General features: G+C 48.3%; 1 protein-coding gene across 3 annotated transcripts in view; it reads right to left on the reverse strand.

Annotated features, from left to right (window-relative positions):
• The window catches only part of itpr2 (inositol 1,4,5-trisphosphate receptor, type 2), a 333,090-nt gene extending 311,622 nt beyond the window's left edge, over positions 1 to 21,468 (reverse strand). For all 3 annotated transcript variants that reach the window (XM_072471852.1, XM_072471851.1, XM_072471850.1), the window contains exon 1: positions 21,135 to 21,468. In XM_072471852.1, the coding sequence (XP_072327953.1) occupies positions 21,135 to 21,223 (89 nt within the window). In that variant the 5' untranslated portion in view covers positions 21,224 to 21,468. The remainder of the gene's footprint in view (positions 1 to 21,134) is intronic.
• Between the last annotated feature and the right edge of the window lie 2,445 nt (positions 21,469 to 23,913).

Consider the following 23,913-nt stretch of genomic DNA (forward strand, 5'->3'; position numbering starts at 1 on the left):
ACGTTCTCCATCCCCGCAGAACTTGCCTTCAAGCTATCAGTGAGGCAAAGGCGAGTGCATCCGCCTTCACTCCCATCTGCAGCCCCGGCGAGTTCTACAAATCAAAAACGGCCGCCAAAGGACAAGACTCCAGGTCAATGTTAAGAACCGCTGACATAGTGTTAAAGAAGGAGACCCAAAAGCTTACCATCTTTGGATAAGACCAGAACATGTGGGTTTGTTTGGCAGGCTCACAAGAACACTGCTCACATTTATCCTCCACTCCATCAAAGAATCCACTCATCCTACTTTTGATGAACCACCTTGAGTTGGATGAGGCTGAGTCGCACGGAGGAGGTGGAATTTACCCTAGAGAAGGCCTCATTCTACACACCCTCATCTAAGATGGGTCCCAACGCCTCCACCAATTTTGCCTCTCACCCAATCAAGCAACGTAGATTCCAATGAGATAGACCACTCATAGACATTCGAGATCCTCCCCCCTCCAGTTCTTGTCAACCATAAGATTTCCTCCAAGATGGAAGGCTGTGGCGCCAAGGGGAATGCAGGGCAAACCCTGTGGACCAAGTCGTGCAATTGGAAATATCGGAACAGGCGTGTCTCTGCTAACTGGAATTTCACCAAGATCTCCTCCCAGCTGGTGAAACGTCCATCTTTAAACAGGTTTCTAAAGCACTCTAGCCCCTTCCCTTCCCATGCCTTAAAAGTTGAATCCAAACCCGATGGCCCAAACAAATGGCTACCATTTATTGGAGCCAATAATGACATGGCACTCAGCTTGTAATGTTGTCTGAGCTGCCTCAATTTCTTTAAAGGGGAGATCGCCACTGGGTTTGAGGTATATTGTGTTGGAGAGAGAGAGAGAGAGAGAGAGAGAGAGAGAACGGTGCCGTTACTAGGGCCCAGAGGCTCAGCCCTTCACATGAACCTGCCTCTATCTTCCCCCATATGGTGTCCGATTCACTGTACCACCCCAATACCGTCTCCATGTTGGCCGCCCAGTAAAACATGAGGAAATTGGGTAGTGCCAAGCCCCCAACTGCCAATCCCCTTGGAGGTATCCCTGAGAATTCTCAGCACCCTACCCGCCCATATAAAGGAATTCACTAACGTTCACCCTAGCAAAGAATGATTTGGCAAGAAAAATAGGGAGGCATTGGAACAAATATAGAAATGTCGGCAGAATGTTCATCTTGATGGTTTGAACTCTGCCCGCCAGAGATAACAGGAGGCTACTCCATCTCTGAAAAGTCTCACCCTATCGAACAAACTTCTAAAAGTTTAACTAATGAAGCCTATGTCAATCATATGTCACTTGGATGCCAAGATACTGGAAGCTACCTCTGGCCCAGCGGAAAGGTATTCTCCCCGATTGGCTCCCCTCTCAGGGGGATTAACTGGAAAGCACTCACTTCTCCCCAGATTTAATTTACAGCCCAAGAAGGAGCCAAAGTCCCTCAGCAGACTCATACTCTCGTCTGTAGAGGAGGCCGGATGTGTGACATACAGGAGCAGGTAATCAGCATAAAGCAACATGTTCCTATTTTTCCCTCCCCCCTCGCCCGATCAATCCCCCTCCATCCCCCAGAAACTGCACAGTGCCATCGCAGAGGTTCTATCTCCAGAGCGAAAAGGAGCAGTGACATTCGGCATCCATGTGTTGTACCCCTGCTCAGAGGGAAGTATCTCATGCTTGTTGCATTTGGGCAAACACTAACCATGGGGTTCTTGTACAGCAACCGCACCCATGAAATAAATTTCTTCCCAAATCCAAACCTCCCAATATCTCAATGAGGTACTTTCCACCCCAACTTTCTCTGTATCCATAACTATAACAACCTCCTGTTCAAGGACCAAAGAAGGCGAGAGGACAACGTTCATGATCCTCCGTATATTAGAGGGCAGCTGCCTACTCTTCACGAATCCCGTCTGGTCCTCTACCACTATATCTGGGACACATGGCTCTAACTGCAAAGCCAGAACCTTAGCCAGTACTTTGGCATCCACATTAAGCAGCGAAATGGGCCGGTAAGAAACACACTCTGTGGGGTCCTTATCTTTCTTTAAAGTAAGGGAGATGAGGCCTGTGCAAGCGTATCAGGCAGGTAACAAGAGCTAAAGCATCGTTGAACATATCTACCATTACTGTTACTAGCTGGTCTGAGAATCTTTTGTAAAATTCAACGGGATACCCATCAGGGCCTGGAGCCTTGTTTGTTCGTCTGCATCAACTCAATCGCCCTCAGCACCTCATCCAAGCCCAATGGGGCCTCCAGCTCCTGCCTACTCTCGGGAAGGACAACCTATCCAGAAACTCTGCCCTATCGGACACCTCCTCCTGTGGCTCCGACCTGCACAGAACCCTGTAGAGAAAGCCTCAAATACGACATGGCCTTCTCTCGCTGTTGTCACTAAACCACCCTCGAGTTTCTGACCTGCATAATCTCCCGAGAGTCTGCCTGCCGCCTAAGCTGGCGCACCAACAGACAACCGGTCTCCTCTGTGCTTATATACTAGGCCGATTGCGCATCGTAGCTGCTTCTCCGTCCTTCCAGTAGATACCAAGTCAACCTGCACCTGGAGCTGCTTCCTGGTTGCAAACAGCTCTGGGGTAGGAGCTTCAGAGTAGCAGCGATCTGTTTCCAGGATCTCTCCCGCCAAACACTGCTTTTTCTCCCTCACTGCTCGAAGTGTGCTTTATATGAGATCACCTCTCCTCTCATCACCGGTGCCTTCCACAGTGTAGAGGAGACACCAAAGTAGGGGAGACACCAATCTATTGCAATTGAACCTGATGTACTACTCAATGGCCATGGCTATGGCATCGCAGAACCCCTTCTCAACCAAAAGTACCACATCTAATCTCCATGGATCCCCCTAGATGGGATCTGTCCCCAGCTCAAGGTCCACAAAATGTGGAGCATGATCAGAGCTCACTATCCCCAGATATTCCACTTTTCTGACTCCCAGGAGCAGAGACATATCAAACAAAAACTGGTCTATTCTCGAGTAGACCTTATGTACATGTGAGAAAAACGAGAATTCCCAATCATATGGATGCAGTATTCTCCACAGATCAGCTCTCCCCCATCTGCTCCATGAAAGTCTGGAGCATCGTCACCATCCCCGAGAGAGCCAGAGATTTAGGGCTTGATCCCTCCATTTTGGGTTCCAAAACACACAGCTTCCTTCCCATTTCACGTTGCGGTGCTCCTTGGCCCACTGCAGGACCTTTTCCCAATCCCACTGCAGGACTTTGTCCAAATCTCGGAAGCTATGAAACCAAACGATCAACGTACAAGGTGGTTCATTTGATCGAGCCTTCTTCCTGAGCAACTGATGGGCCCTGTCGAGTGCCAGGGAGGGCTGAGAGACCACTATCGCCTACCATCTTCCAGATCATCTGCGATAAATACTTGATGGGGTTCAGGCCCTCCGTTCCCTCCCGCAATCCCATAACTCGGAGGCTCTACCTCCATGACCAATTTTCCAGGTCGTCAACCTTCGCCTTCAACCTTTTACATCATCAGGCACCACTGCAATTGCAGCCTCGAGTGACGCACGCTGGTCCCCATGTCTCGTTTGCACCTCCTCAACACCTTTCAGTATCTCGCCATGTTTTTTTACCGTCCCAACAACTTTGTCGAGCTCCACCCAGATCGGTCCCAGCGCCTCCTCTATTGACTTACATATTTTATCGGAGGCCAACTTCCAGTGCTTCTCAAAATGCAAATTGAATTGTTTATTGAATTCTTTGGCCAAGGCATCAGAGAGCGTCTCTAGTGTGATTGGGGCTGCTGCTGACTGCAGTGCTGCGGCCGCCGTTTTAGGTACCGAGGGGCTCCACAAGGCTCCCGTCAAGAGGTCAATTTCAGGCTTCCTGGTCTCTCTTCCTTTCTGTCTGAGCATGGGATCTGCACAAGGGGAACCTATTCTGCTGGTCTCTGATGTTCCCTGATGAATATCCCCCCCAAAAATGGGCAAACATTCTGAAAATAAAAAAGTAGGTCCCAATCGGAGCTCCCAGAAGTGCGACCTCCCTCCTACATGTCCCACCGGAAGTCTCAGCCTTGAACATATTTAATGACCCAGCCTCTACAGCTCTCTGCGGTTACTGGTCCCACAGATTCACTACCCTCACAGAAGAAATTCCTCCTCATCTCTGGGCAGCCCCTTACTCTGAGATTCTGCCCTCTGGTCCTAGACTCTCCCACAAGAGGAAACATCCCCTCAGCATCTACCAAGTCAAGCCCCCTGAGAATCTTAAATGTCTCAATAAGGCCGCCTCTCATTCTTTAAAACTCCAATTTATTCAACCTCTAAATCCTGGCTGACCATCTACCTCAAAGTCACTTTCCCACGTTATCCCCATATCCCTTAATGTCTTTATTATCTAGAAATCTGCCCATTCCAGTATTGAACATGCTCAATGATTGAGCTTCCACAGCCCTCTGGGATCGAGATTTTCAAAGATTCACCACCCTCTGATTGAAGAAACTTCCCCCGCATCTCAGTCCTAAATGGCCTGTTCCTTATCCTGAGACAATGTACCCTGGTCTTAGTCCCGCCAGGAGAAACTGTTTTTAAAAATTCATTTTCACGAGATGTGGGCTTTGCTGGCTCGGCCAGCATTTGCTGCCCATCCCCAATTGCCCTTGAGAAGGTGGTGGTGCATCATCTTCTTGAACTGCTGCAGTCCATATGGTGTAGATACCTCCACAGTTCTGTTAGGAAGGGGATAAGAGTGAAGGACAGTGACATATTTACAAGTCAGGGTGGTGAGTGATTTAGAGGGGAACTTTCAAGTGGTGGGGTTCCCATGTATCTGCTGCTCTTGTCCATCTAGATGGTAGCGGTCATGGGTTTGGAAGGTGCTGCCTAAGGAGACTTGGTAAGTTCATGCATCTTGTAGATGATACAAATGGTTTCTACTGTGTATCGGTGGTGGAGGGAGTGAATGTTTGTGGAAGGGGTGACAGTCAAGCGGGCTGCTTTGTCTTCTCGAGCATTGTTGGAGTTGCACTCATCTAGGCAAGTGGGGAGTATTCCATCCCATCATAAGAACATAAGAACTAGGAGCAGGAGTAGGCCATCTGGCCCCTCGAGCCTGCTCCACCATTCAATGAGTCATGGCTGATCTTTTGTGGACTCAGCTCCACTTTCCGGCCCGAACACCATAACCCTTAATCCCTTTATTCTTCAAAAAACTATCTATCTTTATCTTAAAAACATTTAATGAAGGAGCCTCTACTGCTTCACTGGGCAAGGAATTCCATTGATTCACAACCCTTTTTGGGTGAAGAAGTTCCTCCTAAACTCAGTCCTAAATCTACTTCCTCTTATTTTGAGGCTATGCCCCCTAGTTCTGCTTTCACCCGCCAGTGGAAACAACCTGCCCGCATCTATCCTATCTATTCCCTTCATAATCTTATATGTTTCTATAAGATCCCTCCTCATCCTTCTAAATTCCAAAGTTCCTCCTAAACTCAGTCCTAAATCTACTTCCCCTTATTTTGAGGCTATGCCCCCTAGTTCTGCTTTCACCCGCCAGTGGAAACAACCTGCCCGCATCTATCCTATCTATTCCCTTCATAATCTTATATGTTTCTATAAGATCCCCCCACATCCTTCTACATTCCAACGAGTACAGTCCCAGTCTACTCAACCTCTCCTCGTAATCCAACCCCTTCAGCTCTGGGATTAACCTAGTGAATCTCCTCTGCACATCCTCCAGTGCCAGTACGTCCTTTCTCAAGTAAGGAGTCCAAAACTGAACACAATACTCCAGGTGTGGCCTCACTAACACCTTATACAATTGCAGCAGAACCTCCCTAGTCTTAAACTCCATCCCTCTAGCAATGAAGGACAAAATTCCATTTGCCTTCTTAATCACCTGTTGCACCTGAAAACCAACTTTCTGCGACTCATGCACTAGCACACCCAGGTCTCTCTGCACAGCAGCATGTTTTAATATTTTATCATTTAAATAATAATCCCTTTTTATGTTATTCCTACCAAAATGGATAACCTCACATTTGTCAACATTGTATTCCATCTGCCAGACCCTAGCCCATTCACTTAGCCTATCCAAATCCCTCTGCAGACTTCCAGTATCCTCTGCACTTTTTGCTTTACCACTTATCTAAGTGTCGTCTGCAAACTTGGACACATTGCCCTTGGTCCCCAACTCCAAATCATCTATGTAAATTGTGATCAGTTGTGGGCCCAACACTGATCCCTGAGGGACACCACTAGCTACTGATTGCCAGCCAGAGAAACACCCATTAATCCCCACTCTTTGTTTTCTATTAATTAACCAATCATACTCCTGACTTCTGCCTTGTAGATGGTGAACAGGCTTTGGGAGTCAGGAGGTGAGTAACTCATCACAAGATTCCAAGCCTCTCGTCTGCTCCTGGAATACAGTATTAATATGGCTTGTCCAGTTCATTTTCAGGTCAATGGTAACCCCCAGGATGTTGATAGTGGGGGATTCAGTGACGGTAGGGCCATTGAATGTCAAGGAGCGGTGCGCGAAAGGCTTGGAGGTGGTTCCCTAGGTTGCTGTGATATACCCTGCTGGAACGACTGCTGCTTCTGGATGTGGAAGGGGAGGGAAGAATTGGGGATATATACAAGTGGCTGGGAGAGTAGGGAGGTGAGCGGGTGGTGAAGATCAAGGAGAATTGGGAAGGGGGAGATCAATTGGGGAGTATGGAGTGAGGCACTGCGAAGGGTAAGCGGGACCTCCTCTTGTGCAAGGATGAGCCTGATACAGTTCAAGGTGGTGCACAGGGTGCATATGACTCAGGGGAAAATGAGTGGGTTCTTTCAGGGGGTAACAGATAAGTGCGAGAGGTGTGGTCGGGGGCCAGCGAATCCCGTGCACATATTTTGGGGTTGCGAAAAATTGGGAAGATTCTGGGCGGGAGCGTTTGCCACCTTAGCCAGGATAGTGGAGGAGGTGGACCCGGACACTTTGGTAGTGATATTTGGGGTTTCAGAGAAGCCGGAGCTCATGGAGAGGAGGGAGGCCGATGTCATGGCCTTCACCTCTCTGATTGCACGCCGGCGAATTTTGCTGGAGTGGCGGTCAGCATCGCCACCGGGGGTAGCGGTTTGGTTGGGTGACCTGACCGACTTCCTGCAGTTGGAGAAGATAAAGTATGAGTTAAGGGGCTCAGCACGGGGTTTGAGAAAAGGTGGGGGATGTTTGTGACCGTGTTTGAGGAGCTGTTCGTTGCCGGGGGGGGGGGGAGAGAATGGGACAATTCTGTACAGACTGTATATTGATACATTTTAATAAAATACATTTTTTTTTAAAAAGAATGTCAAGGAGCGGTAGTTAGGTCCTCTCTTGTAGAAGATTGTCAGTGCCTGGCACTAGTGCGGCGCGAATGTTACTTGCCACTTGACAGCTCGAGTCTGGATATTGTCACGGTCTTGCTGGATTTTCACATAGACTGCTTCAGTGTCTGAGCAGTCGCAAATGGTGCTGAACATTGTTCAATCGTCAGTGAACATCCCCACTTCTGACCTTACATTGGAAGGTAGGTCATTTACGAAGCAGCTGAAGATGGTTGGGCCTAGGACATTACTCCGAGGAACTCCTGCAGTGATGGCCCGGAACTGAGATGACTGACCTCCAACAACCACAACCATCTTCTTTTGTGTTAGGTATGACTCCAACCAGTGGAGACTTTTCTCCTTAATTCCCGTTTTGCTAGGGGTACTCGATGCCATACGCGATCAAATGCTGCCTTGATGTCAAGGGCAGTCACTCTCACCTCACTTCTGGAGTTCAGCTCTTTTGCCACAGTGCTTGAACCAAGGCTGTAATGAGGTCAGGAGCTGAGTGACCTTGGCGGAACCCAACATGAGCACCAGTGAGCAAGTTATTGCTGAGTAAGTGCCGCTTGATAGCACTGTTGATGGCCCTTTCCATCTGTAATGGGCCAGGGTTTAGAGAACCCCAAAGTGTATCATGGAGTTCACATGACCCATAACGTTTAATAGATTGTGGTATGGAGCACACGGCCCACTCTACAGGTGTGGTACAGCAGAAATGGAAAAGTATTTTTTTAAAGCAAAACAATGTTTATTCTATGAACTCAAGTAAACCTTTTTAAAACATAGTGAACATCTTAGCAACCATCAATTCAAATATAACCCCCAAAGAATACAACACTAAGTCATCCTTAAGCTGTCCTTTTAACATCCATAAGACTTTTTTTTTTAAAAACCTTTAAACAGAAGCACATCAGGTTAAAGTCACTACTGAGAGCAGTTATTAGTTTTAAATCACCAAAGGATCGATTTACAGTCTTTAGATGAGAGGGAGAGACTCATACACCTTCTGGCTGTGACTGCAGCTATCCAGCTCTGAAAACGAAACTAAAACACACTGTGCAGCAAACAGCCTATAATAAAAGTAAAAAGCTGACAGACAGCCCAGCTCCACCCACTCTGACATCATTGCAGTAGTAAACACCCAATTCTTAAAGGTAGTCTCACTACAGATATTTATATACATACCCATTTATAAACAACAATTTCTTAAAGGTAGTCTCACATGACACATCACTTTGCTATGATTGAGTGTAGACTGATAGGCGGCAATTGGCTGGGTTGGATTTGTCCTGTTTCTTGTGTACAGGACACACTTGGGGCAATTTTCCACATTATCGGGAAGATGCCAATGTTGTAGCTGTACTGGAATAGCTTGGCTACGGGTGCAGCAAGTTCTGGAGAACAAGTTTTCAGTACTATTGCAGGAATATTGTCAGGACCCATAGCCTTTGCAGTATCCAGTGCCTTCAGCTGTTTCTTGATATCACGTGGAGTGAATCATATTGACTGAAGACTGAGATCTGTGATGCTGAGGACCTCCGGAGGAGACCGAGATGGATCATCCACTTGGGACTTTTGGCTGAAGACTGTTACGAATGCTTCAGCCTTATCTTTTGCACTGATGTGATGGGCTCTTCTATCATGGAGGTTGGAAATATTTGTGGAGCCTCCTCCTCCAGTGAATTATTTAATTATCCACCACCATTCACTGCTGGATGTGGTAGGATTACAGAGCTTAGATCTGATGCGTTTGTTGTGGCAATGCTTAGCTCTATCACTTGTTGCTTATGCTGGTCGGCACACAAGTAGTCCTGTGTTGTAGCTTCACCAGGTTGGCAACTCATTTTTCGGTATGCCTTGTTCTGCTCTGTCATCCTTTTGAAAATGATTCGTTCAGTATAAAGTCAGCAGTTATCTCTTTGAAACGTAGCGCTAGAAATAGATAGAATGGGGTTTAAACTAGTATGGCAGGGGGGTGGACACGGGAGCAATAGGTCAGAAGGAGAGAGCATTGAGGGAGAACGAGGGAATAGGGACAGTGGGGCTCTGAGGCAGAGCAGACGGGGAAAAGTTGCTGAACACAGCGGGTCTGGTGGCCTGAAGTGCATATGTTTTAATGCAAGAAGTATTATGGGTAAGGCAGATGAACTTAGAGCTTGGATTAGTACTTGGAACTATGGTGTTGTTGCCATTACAGAGACCTGGTTGAGGGAAGGGCAGGATTGGCAGCTAAACGTTCCAGGATTTAGATGTTTCAGGCAGGATAGCGGGGGATATAAAAGGAGAGGTGGAGTTGCGCTACTGGTTCGGGAGAATATCACAGCTGTACTGCGGGAGGACACCTCAGAGGGCATTGAGGCTATATGGGTAGAGATCAGGAATAAGAAGGGTGCAGTCACAATGTTGGGGGTTTACTACAGGCCTCCCAACAGCCAGCGGGAGATAGAGGAGCAGATAGGTAGACAGATTTTGGAAAAGAGTAAAAACAACAGGGTTGTGGTGATGGGAGACTTCAACTTCCCCAATATTGACTGGGACTCACTTAGTGCCAGGGGCTTAGATGGGGCGGAGTTTGTAAGGAGCATCCAGGAGGGCTTCTTAAAACAATATGTAGACAGTCCAACTAGGGAAGGGGCGGTACTGGACCTGGTATTGGGGAATGAGCCCGGCCAGGTGGTAGATGTTTCAGTAGGGGAGCATTTCGGTAACAGTGACCACAATTCAGTAAGTTTTAAAGTACTGGTGGACAAGGATAAGAGTGGTCCTAGGATGAATGTGCTAAATTGGGGGAAGGCTAATTATAACAATATTAGGCTGGAACTGAAGAACATAGATTGGGGGCGGATGTTTGAGGGCAAATCAACATCTGACATGTGGGAGGCTTTCAAGTGGCAGTTGAAAGGAATTCAGGACCGGCATGTTCCTGTGAGGAAGAAGGATAAATACGGCAATTTTCAGGAACCTTGGATAACGAGAGATATTGTAGGCCTCGTCAAAAAGAAAAAGGAGGCATTTGTCAGGGCTAAAAGGCTGGGAACAGACGAAGCCTGCATGGAATATAAGGAAAGTAGGAAGGAACTTAAGCAAGGAGTCAGGAGGGATAGAAGGGGTCACGAAAAGTCATTGGCAAATAGGGTTAAGGAAAATCCCAAGGCTTTTTACACGTACATAAAAAGCAAGAGGGTAGCCAGGGAAAGGGTTGGCCCACTGAAGGATAGGCAAGGGAATCTATGTGTGGAGCCAGAGGAAATGGGCGAGGTACTAAATGAATACTTTGCATCAGTATTCACCAAAGAGAAGAAATTGGTAGATGTTGAGTCTGGAGAAGGGTGTGTAGATAGCCTGGGTCACATTGAGATCCAAAAAGACGAGGTGTTGGGTGTCTTAAAAAATATTAAGGTAGATAAGTCCCCAGGGCCTGATGGGATCTACCCCAGAATACTGAAGGAGGCTGGAGAGGAAATTGCTGAGGCCTTGACAGAAATCTTTGGATCCTCACTGTCTTCAGGGGATGTCCCGGAGGACTGGAGAATAGCCAATGTTGTTCCTCGGTTTAAGAAGGGTAGCAAGGATAATCCCGGGAACTACAGGCCGGTGAGCCTTACTTCAGTGGTAGGGAAATTACTGGAGAGAATTCTTCGAGACAGGATCTACTCCCATTTGGAAGCAAATGGACGTATTAGTGAGAGGCAGCACGGTTTTGTGAAGGGAAGGTCGTGTCTCACTACCTTGATACAGTTTTTCGAGGAGGTCACTAAGATGATTGATGCAGGGAGGGCAGTGGATGTTGTCTATATGGACTTCAGTAAGGCCTTTGACAAGGTCCCTCATGGTAGACTAGTACAAAAGGTGAAGTCACACGGGATCAGGGGTGAGCTGGCAAGGTGGATACAGAACTGGCTAGGTCATAGAAGGCAGAGAGTAGCAATGGAAGGATGCTTTTCTAATTGGAGGGCTGTGACCAGTGGTGTTCCACAGGGATCAGTGCTGGGACCTTTGCTCTTTGTAGTATATATAAATGATTTGGAGGAAAATGTAACTGGTCTGATTAGTAAGTTTGCAGACGACACAAAGGTTGGTGGAATTGCGGATAGCGATGAGGACTGTCAGAGGATACAGCAGGATTTAGATTGTTTGGAGACTTGGGCGGAGAGATGGCAGATGGAGTTTAATCCGGACAAATGTGAGGTAATGCATTTTGGAAGGTCTAATGCAGGTAGGGAATATACAGTGAATGGTAGAACCCTCAAGAGTATTGAAAGTCGAAGAGATCTAGGAGTACAGGTCCACAGGTCACTGAAAGGGGCAACACAGGTGGAGAAGGTAGTCAAGAAGGCATACGGCATGCTTGCCTTCATTGGCCGGGGCATTGAGTATAAGAATTGGCAAGTCATGTTGCAGCTGTATAGAATCTTAGTTAGGCCACACTTGGAGTATAATGTTCAATTCTGGTCGCCACACTACCAGAAGGATGTGGAGGCTTTAGAGAGGGTGCAGAAGAGATTTACCAGTATGTTGCCTGGTATGGAGGGCATTAGCTATGAGGAGCGGTTGAATAAACTCAGTTTTTTCTCACTGGAACGGAGGAGGTTGAGGGGAGACCTGATAGAGGTCTACAAAATCATGAGGGGCATAGACAGAGTGAATAGTCAGAGGCTTTTCCCCAGGGTAGAGTGGTCAATTACTAGGGGGCATAGGTTTAAGGTGAGAGGGGCAAGGTTTAGAGTAGATGTACGAGGCAAGTTTTTTTACGCAGAGGGTAGTGGGTGCCTGGAACTCGCTACCGGAGGAGGTGGTGGAAGCAGGGACGATAGTGACATTTAAGGGGCATCTTGACAAATACATGAATAGGATGGGAATAGAGGGATACGGACCCAGGAAGTGTAGAAGATTGTAGTTTAGTCGGGCAGCATGGTCGCACGGGCTTGGAGGGCCGAAGGGCCTGTTCCTGTGCTGTACATTTCTTTGTTCTTTGTTCTAAATGCTTCTTAAATGTTGGGAGGTTCCCAGTCCCTACCACCCTTTCAGGCAGTGAGTTCCAGATTCCCACCACCCTCTGGATGAAAAAGGTTTTCCTCAAAACCCCTCTAAATCTCTGCCAATTACCAACTCAATGCCCCCGGGTAATTGATCCTCCACTAAGGGAAAAAGTCCCTTGCTAGCCATGCCCCTGATAATTTTGTACGCCTAAATCAGGTCTCCCCTCAGCCTTCTCTGCTCCAAGGAAAACAACCTGAACCAGCCTCTCTTCATAGCGGAAACGCTCCAGCCCAGGCAACATTTGGTGAATCTCCTCACCCACACATTGGTACTTGTCCAAGTGCACTATTCCCTGGTTTCAAGTGGATTGGGAGCGTATAAATGTCAGTGTTACAACATCTCATTCAAAATAGTCAAATGTCACAAAACAATATCACCCGGGAAAGCCGATATGGAGCCAAAGGAAGCGATATTGGGGCAGGTTGGTCAAATAAATCGGTTTTAAGGCGTGTTTTAAAGGATTAGAGGGAGGTAGAAGGAGGGGGGGGGGGGTAGGTGTTTGGCGTTGGGAAGTCCAGAGCTGAGGAACTTGGCAACTAAATTGGATTTGTTTATTGTCACGTGTACCGAGGTACAGTGAAAAGTATTTTCTGCGAGCAGCTCAACAGATCATTAAGTACATGAGAAGAAATGGGAATAAAAGAAAATACATAATAGGGCATAAAGACACTGCCAACGGTGGAACAAACAGAACTGCTGCACAAAACAACAGAATCGGAGCAACAGCTGGTTCTCGGAGGGCTGCAGGAGGTTTCAGAGCGCCAGAGAGGCAAGGCCACGGAGTTTGAAGAGGAGGATGAGAAATATAAAATTGAGGCCCTGTCTGACTGGGAGTCATTGGAGGTCAGTGAGCACAGGGGTGTTGGGTGAATGGGAGTTGGTGAGAGTTAGGATACGGGCAGGAGAGTTCTGAATGAGATCAGATCAGGTTTAGAGAGGATGAAGTCCAAAGATATGTAGGTTAGGTGGGGTTGCAGGGATGGGGCAGGGTGCTCTTTCAGAGGGCCAATACAGACTCAAAGGGCCAATCGGCCACCTTCAGCACTGTAGGGATTCTATGAAAAATGAGTGCCATCAAGCAGAGAATTGGAACAGTCAAAAGTTAACAAAAATATGAATCGGCCACAAACAATTATTTCAGGCCATTAGTTAAAGAGCCAGGTCTTCCCTTGACTCAGTCCTTACACATAACAGAACTGTTATGCTGCAGAAGGTGGCCATTCGACCCATCCTGTCTGCATTGGCTCTCCAAATGAGCATTATGACTTGGTGCCAAACCTTTGCACATTGTTTCTATTCAAGTAATAACCCCATGTCTTCTTGAATGCCGCGATTGAACCTGCCCCCACCACACTTTCAGGCCCAAACCATTTCTTGTGTGAAAAAGTTTTTTTCTCACAGCACATTTGGAATCACTTAAGTAAACTAAACAAACTGAAGCCACTGGGAAATTTAAATGAGGCCATTCTTGAATTCAGAGGCTCTTGGGCATCATAGATTGCATTACAGTCTTGACATCAGGCAAGATTCACTGGTTAGCATTAATAAAGGAGCCTCCTTATTAGGCACAATGGCACAAATGTAATTCATCCTGATGCATAGAATTAAACAGTCTCCAGTATAATTAAGGCCACCCTCCCACACTTCCCCATTGCATTGGGAGCGCTATCAGTCACGTTCACACAATATTAGTCACACGGCTCTGTGGGCTGCAGTTGCAAATCGAACATACAGGCAACATGCATCAGAGGAGGAGTCTTTCAGATGAGGCTTGAAACCGTCAGCTCTCAGGAGGATATTAAAAAAATCCCACAGTGCTATTTTGATGATGAGCAAGGGCATTCTCATGTCCTGGCCAACTTTTGTCCCTCAACCAACATCGAAGCAAATAATTTGATCAGTGCCGTTTGTTCTTTGTGCGATTTTGTTTTGAGCACATTTTCAGTTGCATTGCCTACATGGCGGCAGTGGCTAAGTATCTCATTGGCTGTGTGTCACTTCAGAACTGCCTGGAAAGTTGCTATTTTAATGGAAGCTGTTTCTCCTTGTTCATCAAGGGCTTTTCAAAATTAAAACTTTGCCATTCTTCTTGGCGTCATTCAGAATAAGCTTATGTTAATAATGTTATTTGCTACGCGATGCTGTACAGTCATAGAATCCCTATGGTGCAGGAGGCCATGTGACCCATCAAGTCTGCACTGATCCTCCAAAGTGTGCTGTACCTAGGCCCACTCCCCCCCAAACAAATAATCTTAGAACCCCACTTAACCTTTGGACACTAAGGGGCAATTTAACATTGACAACCCACCTAATCCGCACACCTTTGAACTGTGGGAGGAAACCAGATCACCCGGAGAAAACCCAGGCAGTAACAAGGAGAATGTGCAAACTCCACACAGACAGTCACCCAAGGCCGGAATTGAACCCGGGTCCCTGGTGCTGTGAGGGAGCAGTGCCAAACACTGTGCCACCGTGAAGTATAACACAACGCGACTGCGCAGCCGTGCAAAGGGACAAGAAAAAGTATCTACAAAGTTACACAGTACAAGTAAACGCCTAAGAGGCAAATCACAACCACAACCTGCATTTGCATAGCACCTTTAAAATAGCAAAACGCCCCGAAGCACTTGTCAGGGGCATTATGGAACAACATTTGATGGAGCTACATCAGGAGATGCTAGAACCGATGCTGAAATGATTGGTCAAAGAGGCAGGCTCCAAGGAGAAGGACTGTCGGGAGCCGGAGGAGTTTAAATAGAGAATTCCAGAGCTTCAAGCTGCGCCAGCTGCAGGCAAGACTCTCAACAGTGGAGCAATTAAATCGTAGGGGCGCCAGAGGTCAAAATTGGAAAAGTGCAGAAATTGGAGAGGTTGTAGGGCAAGAGGAGAGGGTCGGGCGAGGGGAGAGGGACCATAGAGGGGTTTGAAAATGAAGAGGAGAATTAAAAAATCGGGGCATTTCTCAACCGGGAGCTAGAGTAGGTCAGTGAGCACAGGGGTCGATGGTTGAACGGGTGCAAGTTAAGGTACGAGCAACAACGTTTGGAAGATGCGTGGAAGAGAAAAGCAGCCTAAACCAACCAGACAAAAACTGATGCCCAATCAGGAATAACGGAAGACAAATTAGTCCTTGCAAATATAGATACACCTAAAATGATTTAAAGAAACATAAATTCTGCAGAAATTACCACCAGAGCAGGCTCATGTGCCAGGATGTTAAGCCAAATGCACCCCAAGTCTTGTGCTATACTTTTTCCAGGGTTTTATGGTCCCAAATTTTCTTGGGAAATGAGGTCAGAGATTCTGAGTGGAGAAAACAGGAGAGAACGGACCTTGGGCACAGAGATTGAAGTTGTTCTCCTTCACAAAGACCTGGGCAATGGATTTCCTGCTGGGGTTCAGGGCTCAGGCAGGTATTGATCACCTCACTTTGAGGGGATAGGGGAGAAAAATCATGATCAACGGGATGCCTTCTCCTATCGGAATACTTGCAGCCCTTGCCACTTTTCCACCGAGCATACTGGACATTGGCAGGGTCCCAGCATCTGCATTCATGAGATTCCTAAGTATTGACCGAATAGGAACCTGCAGGAAGGAACCTGCAGGTAGGAACTGTAAATCTTTCTCTGTCAAATTGTCCCCCATATAAAAAGGAGTTCAGCTGGGCACAGACCCTGCACCATCAAAGCCTCCTCTGACACGGGCATTGCCAGGTCACGATGCAAAGTGCCACTTCCCTCATGCAGGCGCCCAAGACGGAGGCAGGGACTTCCCCACATCCCCTCCCCCTCATCTATTTAAATTAGGTAACCTGTCCTGCCAACGTACTGTTGATAGGGTTCCACAGCGGACCGGCATTGAGGAATTTCAGCCACTGTGGATATTTTATTCAATAAAGGACTTCACTTTAAGAGTTGAATTGGCACGAGAAAACTGAAGGATACAGCATAAACTCAAGGTCACTTGTACATGGTGGATTCTCCAATATTTGTACATGGTGGATTCTCCAATATTTCAGCAGCCTTGCTGTTTTCACTGTTAGAATTTTGATTTCTTACAGGGTTTTTGGGGGCTGGTCGGACCGAGTCTTTAATCAGTTGGGAAACGTTGGCCTGACACACAGCTTTCACACTGCGTTCCAATGAGTCAACATCACTCCTTGAAACAACAGTGATGGCGATAAGCTTATCAATTTAAGAGCTTGTGATTTTTTTTTCCTGTGGCAAAGTTTGGAGTGTGACTGATTTTCCAGGCAATTCCTTTTATAATGGAGATGCTATACTCAATCCTCCTGTGGGGGCAACATCAATGATGGTGGGAGTCACACCACCCTTTGTCAAAGAGGTCAAGGTAACAGGAAAACATGCCATCCAGCCTTGTAGTGAACATCAAGCAAGTCTGACAAGGTTGGAGGAATTCTACACAGCAGTAACATTGATTTGAATCCATTCCCGATGTATCTCTTCCTACACAGTACATTTGTCACACACTCAGCCATCGAAGAATTGGGAACAAAAGGAATCCATTCAGCCCCCTTGAGCCTGTTCTGTCATTCAGTTAGATCGTGACTGAGCTCTATTTACCCAACTAGGTTCCCTCACTATTACCAGCCTTGACCAATAAAAACCCGCCAATCTCAGTTTTGATTCACCCCCGTCGTCAACAGCTTTTTTTAGGGATAAGAGAACACCAGATTTCTACTCCCCTTCCCGACTTCCTCCCTCAGCTTACTCAAACAAGGTTCCCCCCCCCTTATTCTGCTCCCCCAAGAGAAAATAGTTTGTCTCCCTATCAAACTCCTGACCCATTTTAAACATCGCAATTTGATCTTCTGTATTCAAGGGAATGAAGTGAAATGAAAGTCATAGTCCCTGAGGGCCATAGGCTGCTTTCCCCTTTGAGAGGGAGAGCTGACTGGGGGTGATTTAACCCGAGGGTCACCACGCCTCAGGCGAGGGGCAAGGCCGAGAAGGCGGTGCCTTCATGGATAACCTCAGCCGGTGCGGGAATTGAACCTGCGCTGTTGCCGTTGTTCCGCATTACAAACCAGCCGTCCAGCTAACCAACCCCCTCACCCACCCCAGCCTCTTCTATGCACCCTGTCCTTATACTTTAACCCTTTTTTTAGCCGGGTTATATTCTGGTGTAATAGCCCTTCCAAAGCCAATATCCCCGAGATACAGTACCCAGTGCTGAACACAGTATTCCACATACGATTGTTAATAGAATCCCAGCCGATTGGAGTCAAAACCAAGACACAGAGCTTTTCATCACAGGGCTAATTGACTGTGTTCAGTCTCAGAACTCTCCTCTAACACCCAGCGGTCTCCTATTTGCCCGTATGAACAAATTAATAGCCTCTTGACTACTCCGCCAGATGAAGAAGTATGCATCTCCACTATAAAAGGAAGTGCCTGGAAAATCAGGCATGTAAGAAAAAAAAAGTTTAATGTCCCCCATTTATATGTGCTCAATATACTTCCTTAAACAATACGTATCCTAACAATATATTAACTGACCATTAGCAATGACCTCCTTATGTTTCAAATGCTTGAAGGAACCTGGGCTAGCAGGCTTTAGCCAGTGATGGCCAGAAGCACATCCAATCCTTATTTAACTGTCAAATGAGATTCAGACAAATTATATATCTCAGGCTACATACCAGCTGTAAAGCAGATTTAGTTAAATCTAACCTAAGCAAAACAAGAAAAGGCAGATTTCCTGTGATTATGATACATTTCTCATCTCTGCTTTAAAGCTGTTTCACATTCATAAATCTCAAAACACGATTAATTGTGACGTGGAGTGTGTATCAGAATCAGTTTTTGTAACTGGATAGCAGGGATGTGTTCCATGTGCAAGGCTTGCCAAGTCAAAGCAGAATTCACTGGGGCATCTCAATAAAGGGCTTTGAATTTTACAATTAGACCCCGTATTAAGATACTAGTTGAGACAGGGGAGCATCAAGTGGTATCCCTCATGATTGGAAAGCAGACACAGCCTCAGTGTCCATCAAGAACTGACCCGCATTTAAAGGATTTCTTACAGCACAGAATGGGTCACTTGAATTAAGTTTCAAGGAGAGTCTGGCTAGACAAATATTAACCAGCCAATCTGCAAGTTGTGTATGACACAGCAGATCTGTGCATCGGGAAACAGGATCTAGGTCCCTCTTCTCTCCCCGCTAACCCCCCCCCCTCCACCACCCAGACCCCCATTCCTGCTGTGATAGACAATCAGAGGGGATGCCTCAGGCTCCATCTCACCGCACCCAAAGCTGGGAGACTCTCTCAGCCATATTAAAAGAGTGTTGGGCGGACAGTACAGGAGGCGGCCATTCGGCCCACCAACCCTCCGAAAGAGCACCGCCCTATCCCCATCACCCCACCTAACCTGCACATCTTTTTAGACACTTATGGGCAATTGGTGGAGGATTCGGGCCCGGAGGGCGCCTGTCCAAAGGCTGTCAGCCGCCCAGTGTCGGGAGCAGAGGGTGCACATGAGGCTCTCTGAAGTGGGGTGCAGGACTCACTCGTGCCTGACACTGTGTCGCCCCTCACCATCTGTGGGGGACTCCCGGAATCTGGCACATTATAATTAAAGGTTCTTTTGTTTTTCTGCCTCCGTAAATAGTTCAGGCAGTGCCCTATTACCCCCACCCCTCCGTCAACACCCCAACTCCGTCCCTCCCCACCACCCTCCTTTCCCCTCTCATTCCCCCCCACCCCCCTGACCTTCCCTCCTGTTGGTACAGAGGCGAGGGTATCAGGGGCGCGATTCTCCGCTCCCGCGACTAAGTGCTCACGCCGTCATGAACGCCGTCGAGGTTCACAACGGCGCGAAACGGCCCCGATCTTGGCCGATTCAGGGCCCGAAAATGGGCTAGGACAGGGCCGTGAGAAACTCGGGGGGGCGTGTCGCTAAAGCAGCGTCATCAGCGCGTGCCGGGCATTGGCGCCGCATAAAAGCGGTGCCGCGTCATCCGCCGCTTAACTGGCGTCACCCACGCATGCGCGAGTTGGCCGGCGACAGCCGGCGCCAACCCGCGCATGCGTGGTTGCCGTCCTCCCCGACGCCGCCCCACAAGAAGATGTCGGATGGATCTTGCGGGGCAGCGGAAGAAAGGAGGTCCTACTTCAGAGAGGCCGGTCCGCCAATCGGTGGGCACCGATTACGGGCCAGACCCCTTTTGAGTGCAACCCCGGTGAAAGAACCCCCCTCGGCCATCCACAGGCCGCCCCCCCCCCCCCCCCCCCCCCCCCCGCGTTGTTCCCGCCAGCAGTGACCAGGTGTGGATGGCGCCGGCGGGAAGCCGTCACTATGGGCAGGCCGCTCGGCCCATCCGGGCCAGAGAATAGCGGGTGTAGCGGAGAATCGCCATTTTGGGTGTACCTGGCGATTCTCCGGCCTGCGCCGCGCAGAACTCGACGGGGCCGTTCCCGCCGCTTGGGTGCATCGCGGGAGGGTGTCGGACCGGCGTCGCGGGGAAAAATGGCGCGCCAGGCAATTCTCCAAACCGGCGCGGGAGCGGAGAATCGCGCCCACGGTCTCTCCAGGGCAAAGTTTAGTGTTTGTACCGTTTGGCTTTGTATATATTTTTTACTATTTTAATAAAACGATATGGCCAATCCACCAAACCCATACCTCTTTGGACTGAGGGAGGAAACTCATGCGGATACGGGGAGAACGTGCAAACTCCACACAGTCACCAGAGGCCCGAATCGGATCCAGAGCAATAATCCCCAACCCAACACCAAAACAGGTGATCTGGGCATCATTACCTCAAGTCCCGCGTGTGGGATCTTGCAGTGCATAATGTGGCTCCCGCTTTTGAACTGTATGGCAACAGCCCCAAGAGCACTCTGTTCCCTCCAGTATGCTTGAGGACATTCTGCGGCCAGGCAAGGCGCTATATAAATGCGAGTCTTTCTATTCGCCACCCGAGTAATGCATGGCTTTAATACGGAACGGGGAAGGTTTGGGGCCTGATACAAACTTCCCACTTCAGGCTGAAAAGAAGATGTTTTAGCCCCACGTGGGAAACCGGTGTTTCAAGGGTCAATTTCACATGGCCAATATAAGTTGTTTATCTTAGCAAGTGTTATAACAGTTCTCCCCCCACCAAACACAGTCAAAGTTGACACAGGAAGACAGAGCTAGGTCCACAATCAAGACATTTTGGCAGCTGAGGAAGGGTACAGATTGACAAAAAAAATCGAGAACTTAAAAAAAAAATTTTTGCAATTAAGTTGAAGTAATACTTTTGTGCAAGAAAACACCCACAATACATGCAACCCACTAACTTCTGCCTGTAAGATTTCCGCTTTCAAAACGATTCTGACTGCTTCATTGGATTTTGGGGACAGCACCCCCCCCCCCCCCCCCCCCCGGGGGTAGTTGAGAATTGGGGGCATTATTTGCTTTCTCTTCTCCCCCCTCTTCCTTTAAGATTACTAAACTCCACTGAAGTGAATAGCGCCTGCCTGTTTTAACAAGGCTTTAAACCCTGCCTTGCGAAACAGCCTCAACAATTCAATATCAAATATCACCTCCCCTCTGCCAGTTTTTTTTTTAAAAGGACACACTTCCGACTTTTGTCACACTCTTGAACAGTCAAAGGGGCCTTTTTCTTCTGCACAACCCAAACGTTTAAACTCACCCCAAAAACTGCAATTGAATGGAAATGACAAATTTCCTTGCAAAGTTTGTCAGTTTCGCTTTAAACTCTCAGGATTTACACTCACCCCAACGTGCTGATGAAACCATTGACAGTCCCTTCGGCATACAGGGACACGATGTCCCCAATGTGGAGGAAGCTGGACAACTTTTCCATCTTCGCATGTTACTGAGGCCAATCCGACAGTTGAGGGGAGACTGGAGAGTGAGAAGTGACTCCCCTCCCACCCCTCCAAAACCGTGCTGGGTGGACCGGGCCGGAGAACTGGCTCTTCAAGACAAGCAAGAAGCCAGGAGAGCTTCCAAAGTTGACTCGCCCACTCTCTGGCTCCCCGACCTGAGCCCAGTGCAGAAACAAACAAAACGTAAAAACGCACGCCACCAAAAATAAAAAATGAGACAAAGCAGCAACGCGGAAGTGAGTGGAGGAATGTCATTCACTGTGCACCCCGCCTCCTCCCTCCCATCCAGCCAGTGCCCCACACTGCTCTCATCGAACTCCATCAGCCTTGGGCAGATGCAAAGTATCCTTCTGCAGTTTCCTTTCCTGTAATGTGCCTCTACACTCCACTTCTATGTCAGTCTGTCAGATCATCACGCCGCCAGATCATTATCAAATCTAATTCTCATTATAAATGATTGTAAAATCTCATTCATAATCTATTTGCTATTTTAAAATTTAAACAAACAAGAAGAGGAGCCACACGCTGTCCCATCCTGGGATTCCTTGCCGACACCATTTGATTTCTAACCTACTTGTTTTGTTGAGTTCAAAACAAAATTAAATGTTTTGTGCTCATATATACAGTTAATCATTTTTATTTACTGAAACTATGTATATAAACACTATAGATGAGAATGTGGGGGAGAGAATAATAAGTAAGTTTGCGGAAGGTAAGAAGATTTTCGGGTGGTCAATAATGAGGAAGAAGATCTTAGGTTGCAGGATGATATAGGCGGATTGGTCAATTGGGCAGATCAATGGCAGATGGAATTTAACCCCGAAAAGTGTGATGCACGATCAATTGCACAAAGACGTGAGTTGAATACAACTGAGGCTTTATTGCTCTAAGGTGTGTGGCCTCCCACAGCAGCTGGCGAAATGGCTGCTGCACGGAGGACACGCATATTTATACTCCGCCTACTGAGCGGAGCCAGCAGGCAGGGACTACCGTCGTACCTGTAGTACAGGTCCTACCGTACATCACCTAATATAGGTGCAACAGTGGTTTATCACATTCACCCCTTGTTATAATTGAGTCTGGCGGGGGGGGGGGGGGGGGGGTTGAGAATTATATACAACAACTGAATTTTACAAGTACAATTTTTGTGAGAGAAAAAAATGTCTTTTGAAGTCCAGTGGACCAGTTAGAGATTCAACCGGTCCGGGGCCTTGATGTGCCGCTGGGAGTGACGCAGTGGTGGCGGCGATGCCGATGCTGGTCTGGCCTTCGGTGACTCCGGGAGCGTGCCAAAATCCTCTTCATCCTCGGGAGTGGGCAGGGGGAGGATGGATGGTCCTGGGGAGGTTGCTGCTGGGAGGGGAGGGGAGGGTGGCGCCGGACCGGAGGGGTGTGTGTATGGGGAACCTGCTGGTGCCAGGTCCCTGAGGGAGACAGTATCCTGGCGGCCGTCGGGGTACGCCACGTAGGCATGCTGGGGGTTCGCATGGAGCAACTGCACCCTCTCCACCAACGGGTCCGCCTTGTGGATTCGGACATGCCTACGGAGAAGGACGGGTCCTGGAGCTGCGAGCCAAGTCGGGAGCGACACTCCGGATGTGGACTTCCTGGGGAAGGCAAAGAGACGTTCATGGGGTGTGTTGTTAGTGGCGGTGCACAGTAGTGACCGAATGGAGTGTAGTGCATCAGGGAGAACCTCCTGCCAATGGGAGGTCGGGAGGTTCCTGGATTGTAGGACCAGTTGGTCGGCTCTCCACACCGTCCAGTTCTCCCTTTCTACCTCTCCGTTTCCCCGGGGGTTATAGCTTGTCGTCCTGCTGGAGGCGATACCCCTGCCAAGCAGGAACTAACGCAGCTCATCACTCATGAATGAGGATCCACTATCACTGTGGATGTAGGCGCCAAAACTCAACAGAACGAAGATTGTGTTGAGGGCTTTGATGACGGTGGCAGTCGTCAAGTCGGGGCATGGGATGGCGAAGGGAAATCTGGAGTATTCATCGACCACACTGAGAAAATACGTTTTACGTCGGTGGAGGAGAGGGGCCCTTTGGAATCCACACTGAGGCGCTCAAAGGGGCGGGAGGCCTTCACCAGGCATGCACGGACGGCTGGTAGAAGTGCGGTTTGCACTTCGCACAGACCTGGCAGTCCCTGGTGATTGTCCGTACGTCCTCGACAGATAGGGCAGATTGCAGAACTTTATGAAATGGTACAACCGTGTGACTCCCGGGTGACAAAGGCTGTTGTGCAGTGTCCAGAGTCATTCGACTTGTGCGCTGGCAAATGTACCTCGGGATAGGGAGTCTGGGGGCTCGTTGAGCTTGTCGGGGTGATACAAAATCTCGTAATTGTAGGTGGAGAGCTCGATCCTCCACCTCAAGATCTTATCATTCTTGATCTTGCCTCGCTGTGTGTTATTGAACATGAAGGCTACCGTCCCGTTGGTCAGTGAGGAGAGTGAATCTCCTGCCGGCCAGGTAATGCCTCCAATGCCGCACAGCTTCAACGATGGCTTGGGCCTCTTTTTCGATGGAGGAGTGCCGAATTTCTGAGGCATAAAGAGTGCAGGAAAAGAATGCCACGGGTCTGCCTGCCTGATTGAGGGTGGAGGCTAGGGCGACGTCTGATGCGTCGCTCTCCACTTGAAAGGGCAGCGTCTCGT

The sequence above is a fragment of the Scyliorhinus torazame genome, chromosome 13 (assembly GCF_047496885.1).
Source record: "Scyliorhinus torazame isolate Kashiwa2021f chromosome 13, sScyTor2.1, whole genome shotgun sequence".
Lineage (NCBI taxonomy): Eukaryota > Metazoa > Chordata > Chondrichthyes > Carcharhiniformes > Scyliorhinidae > Scyliorhinus > Scyliorhinus torazame.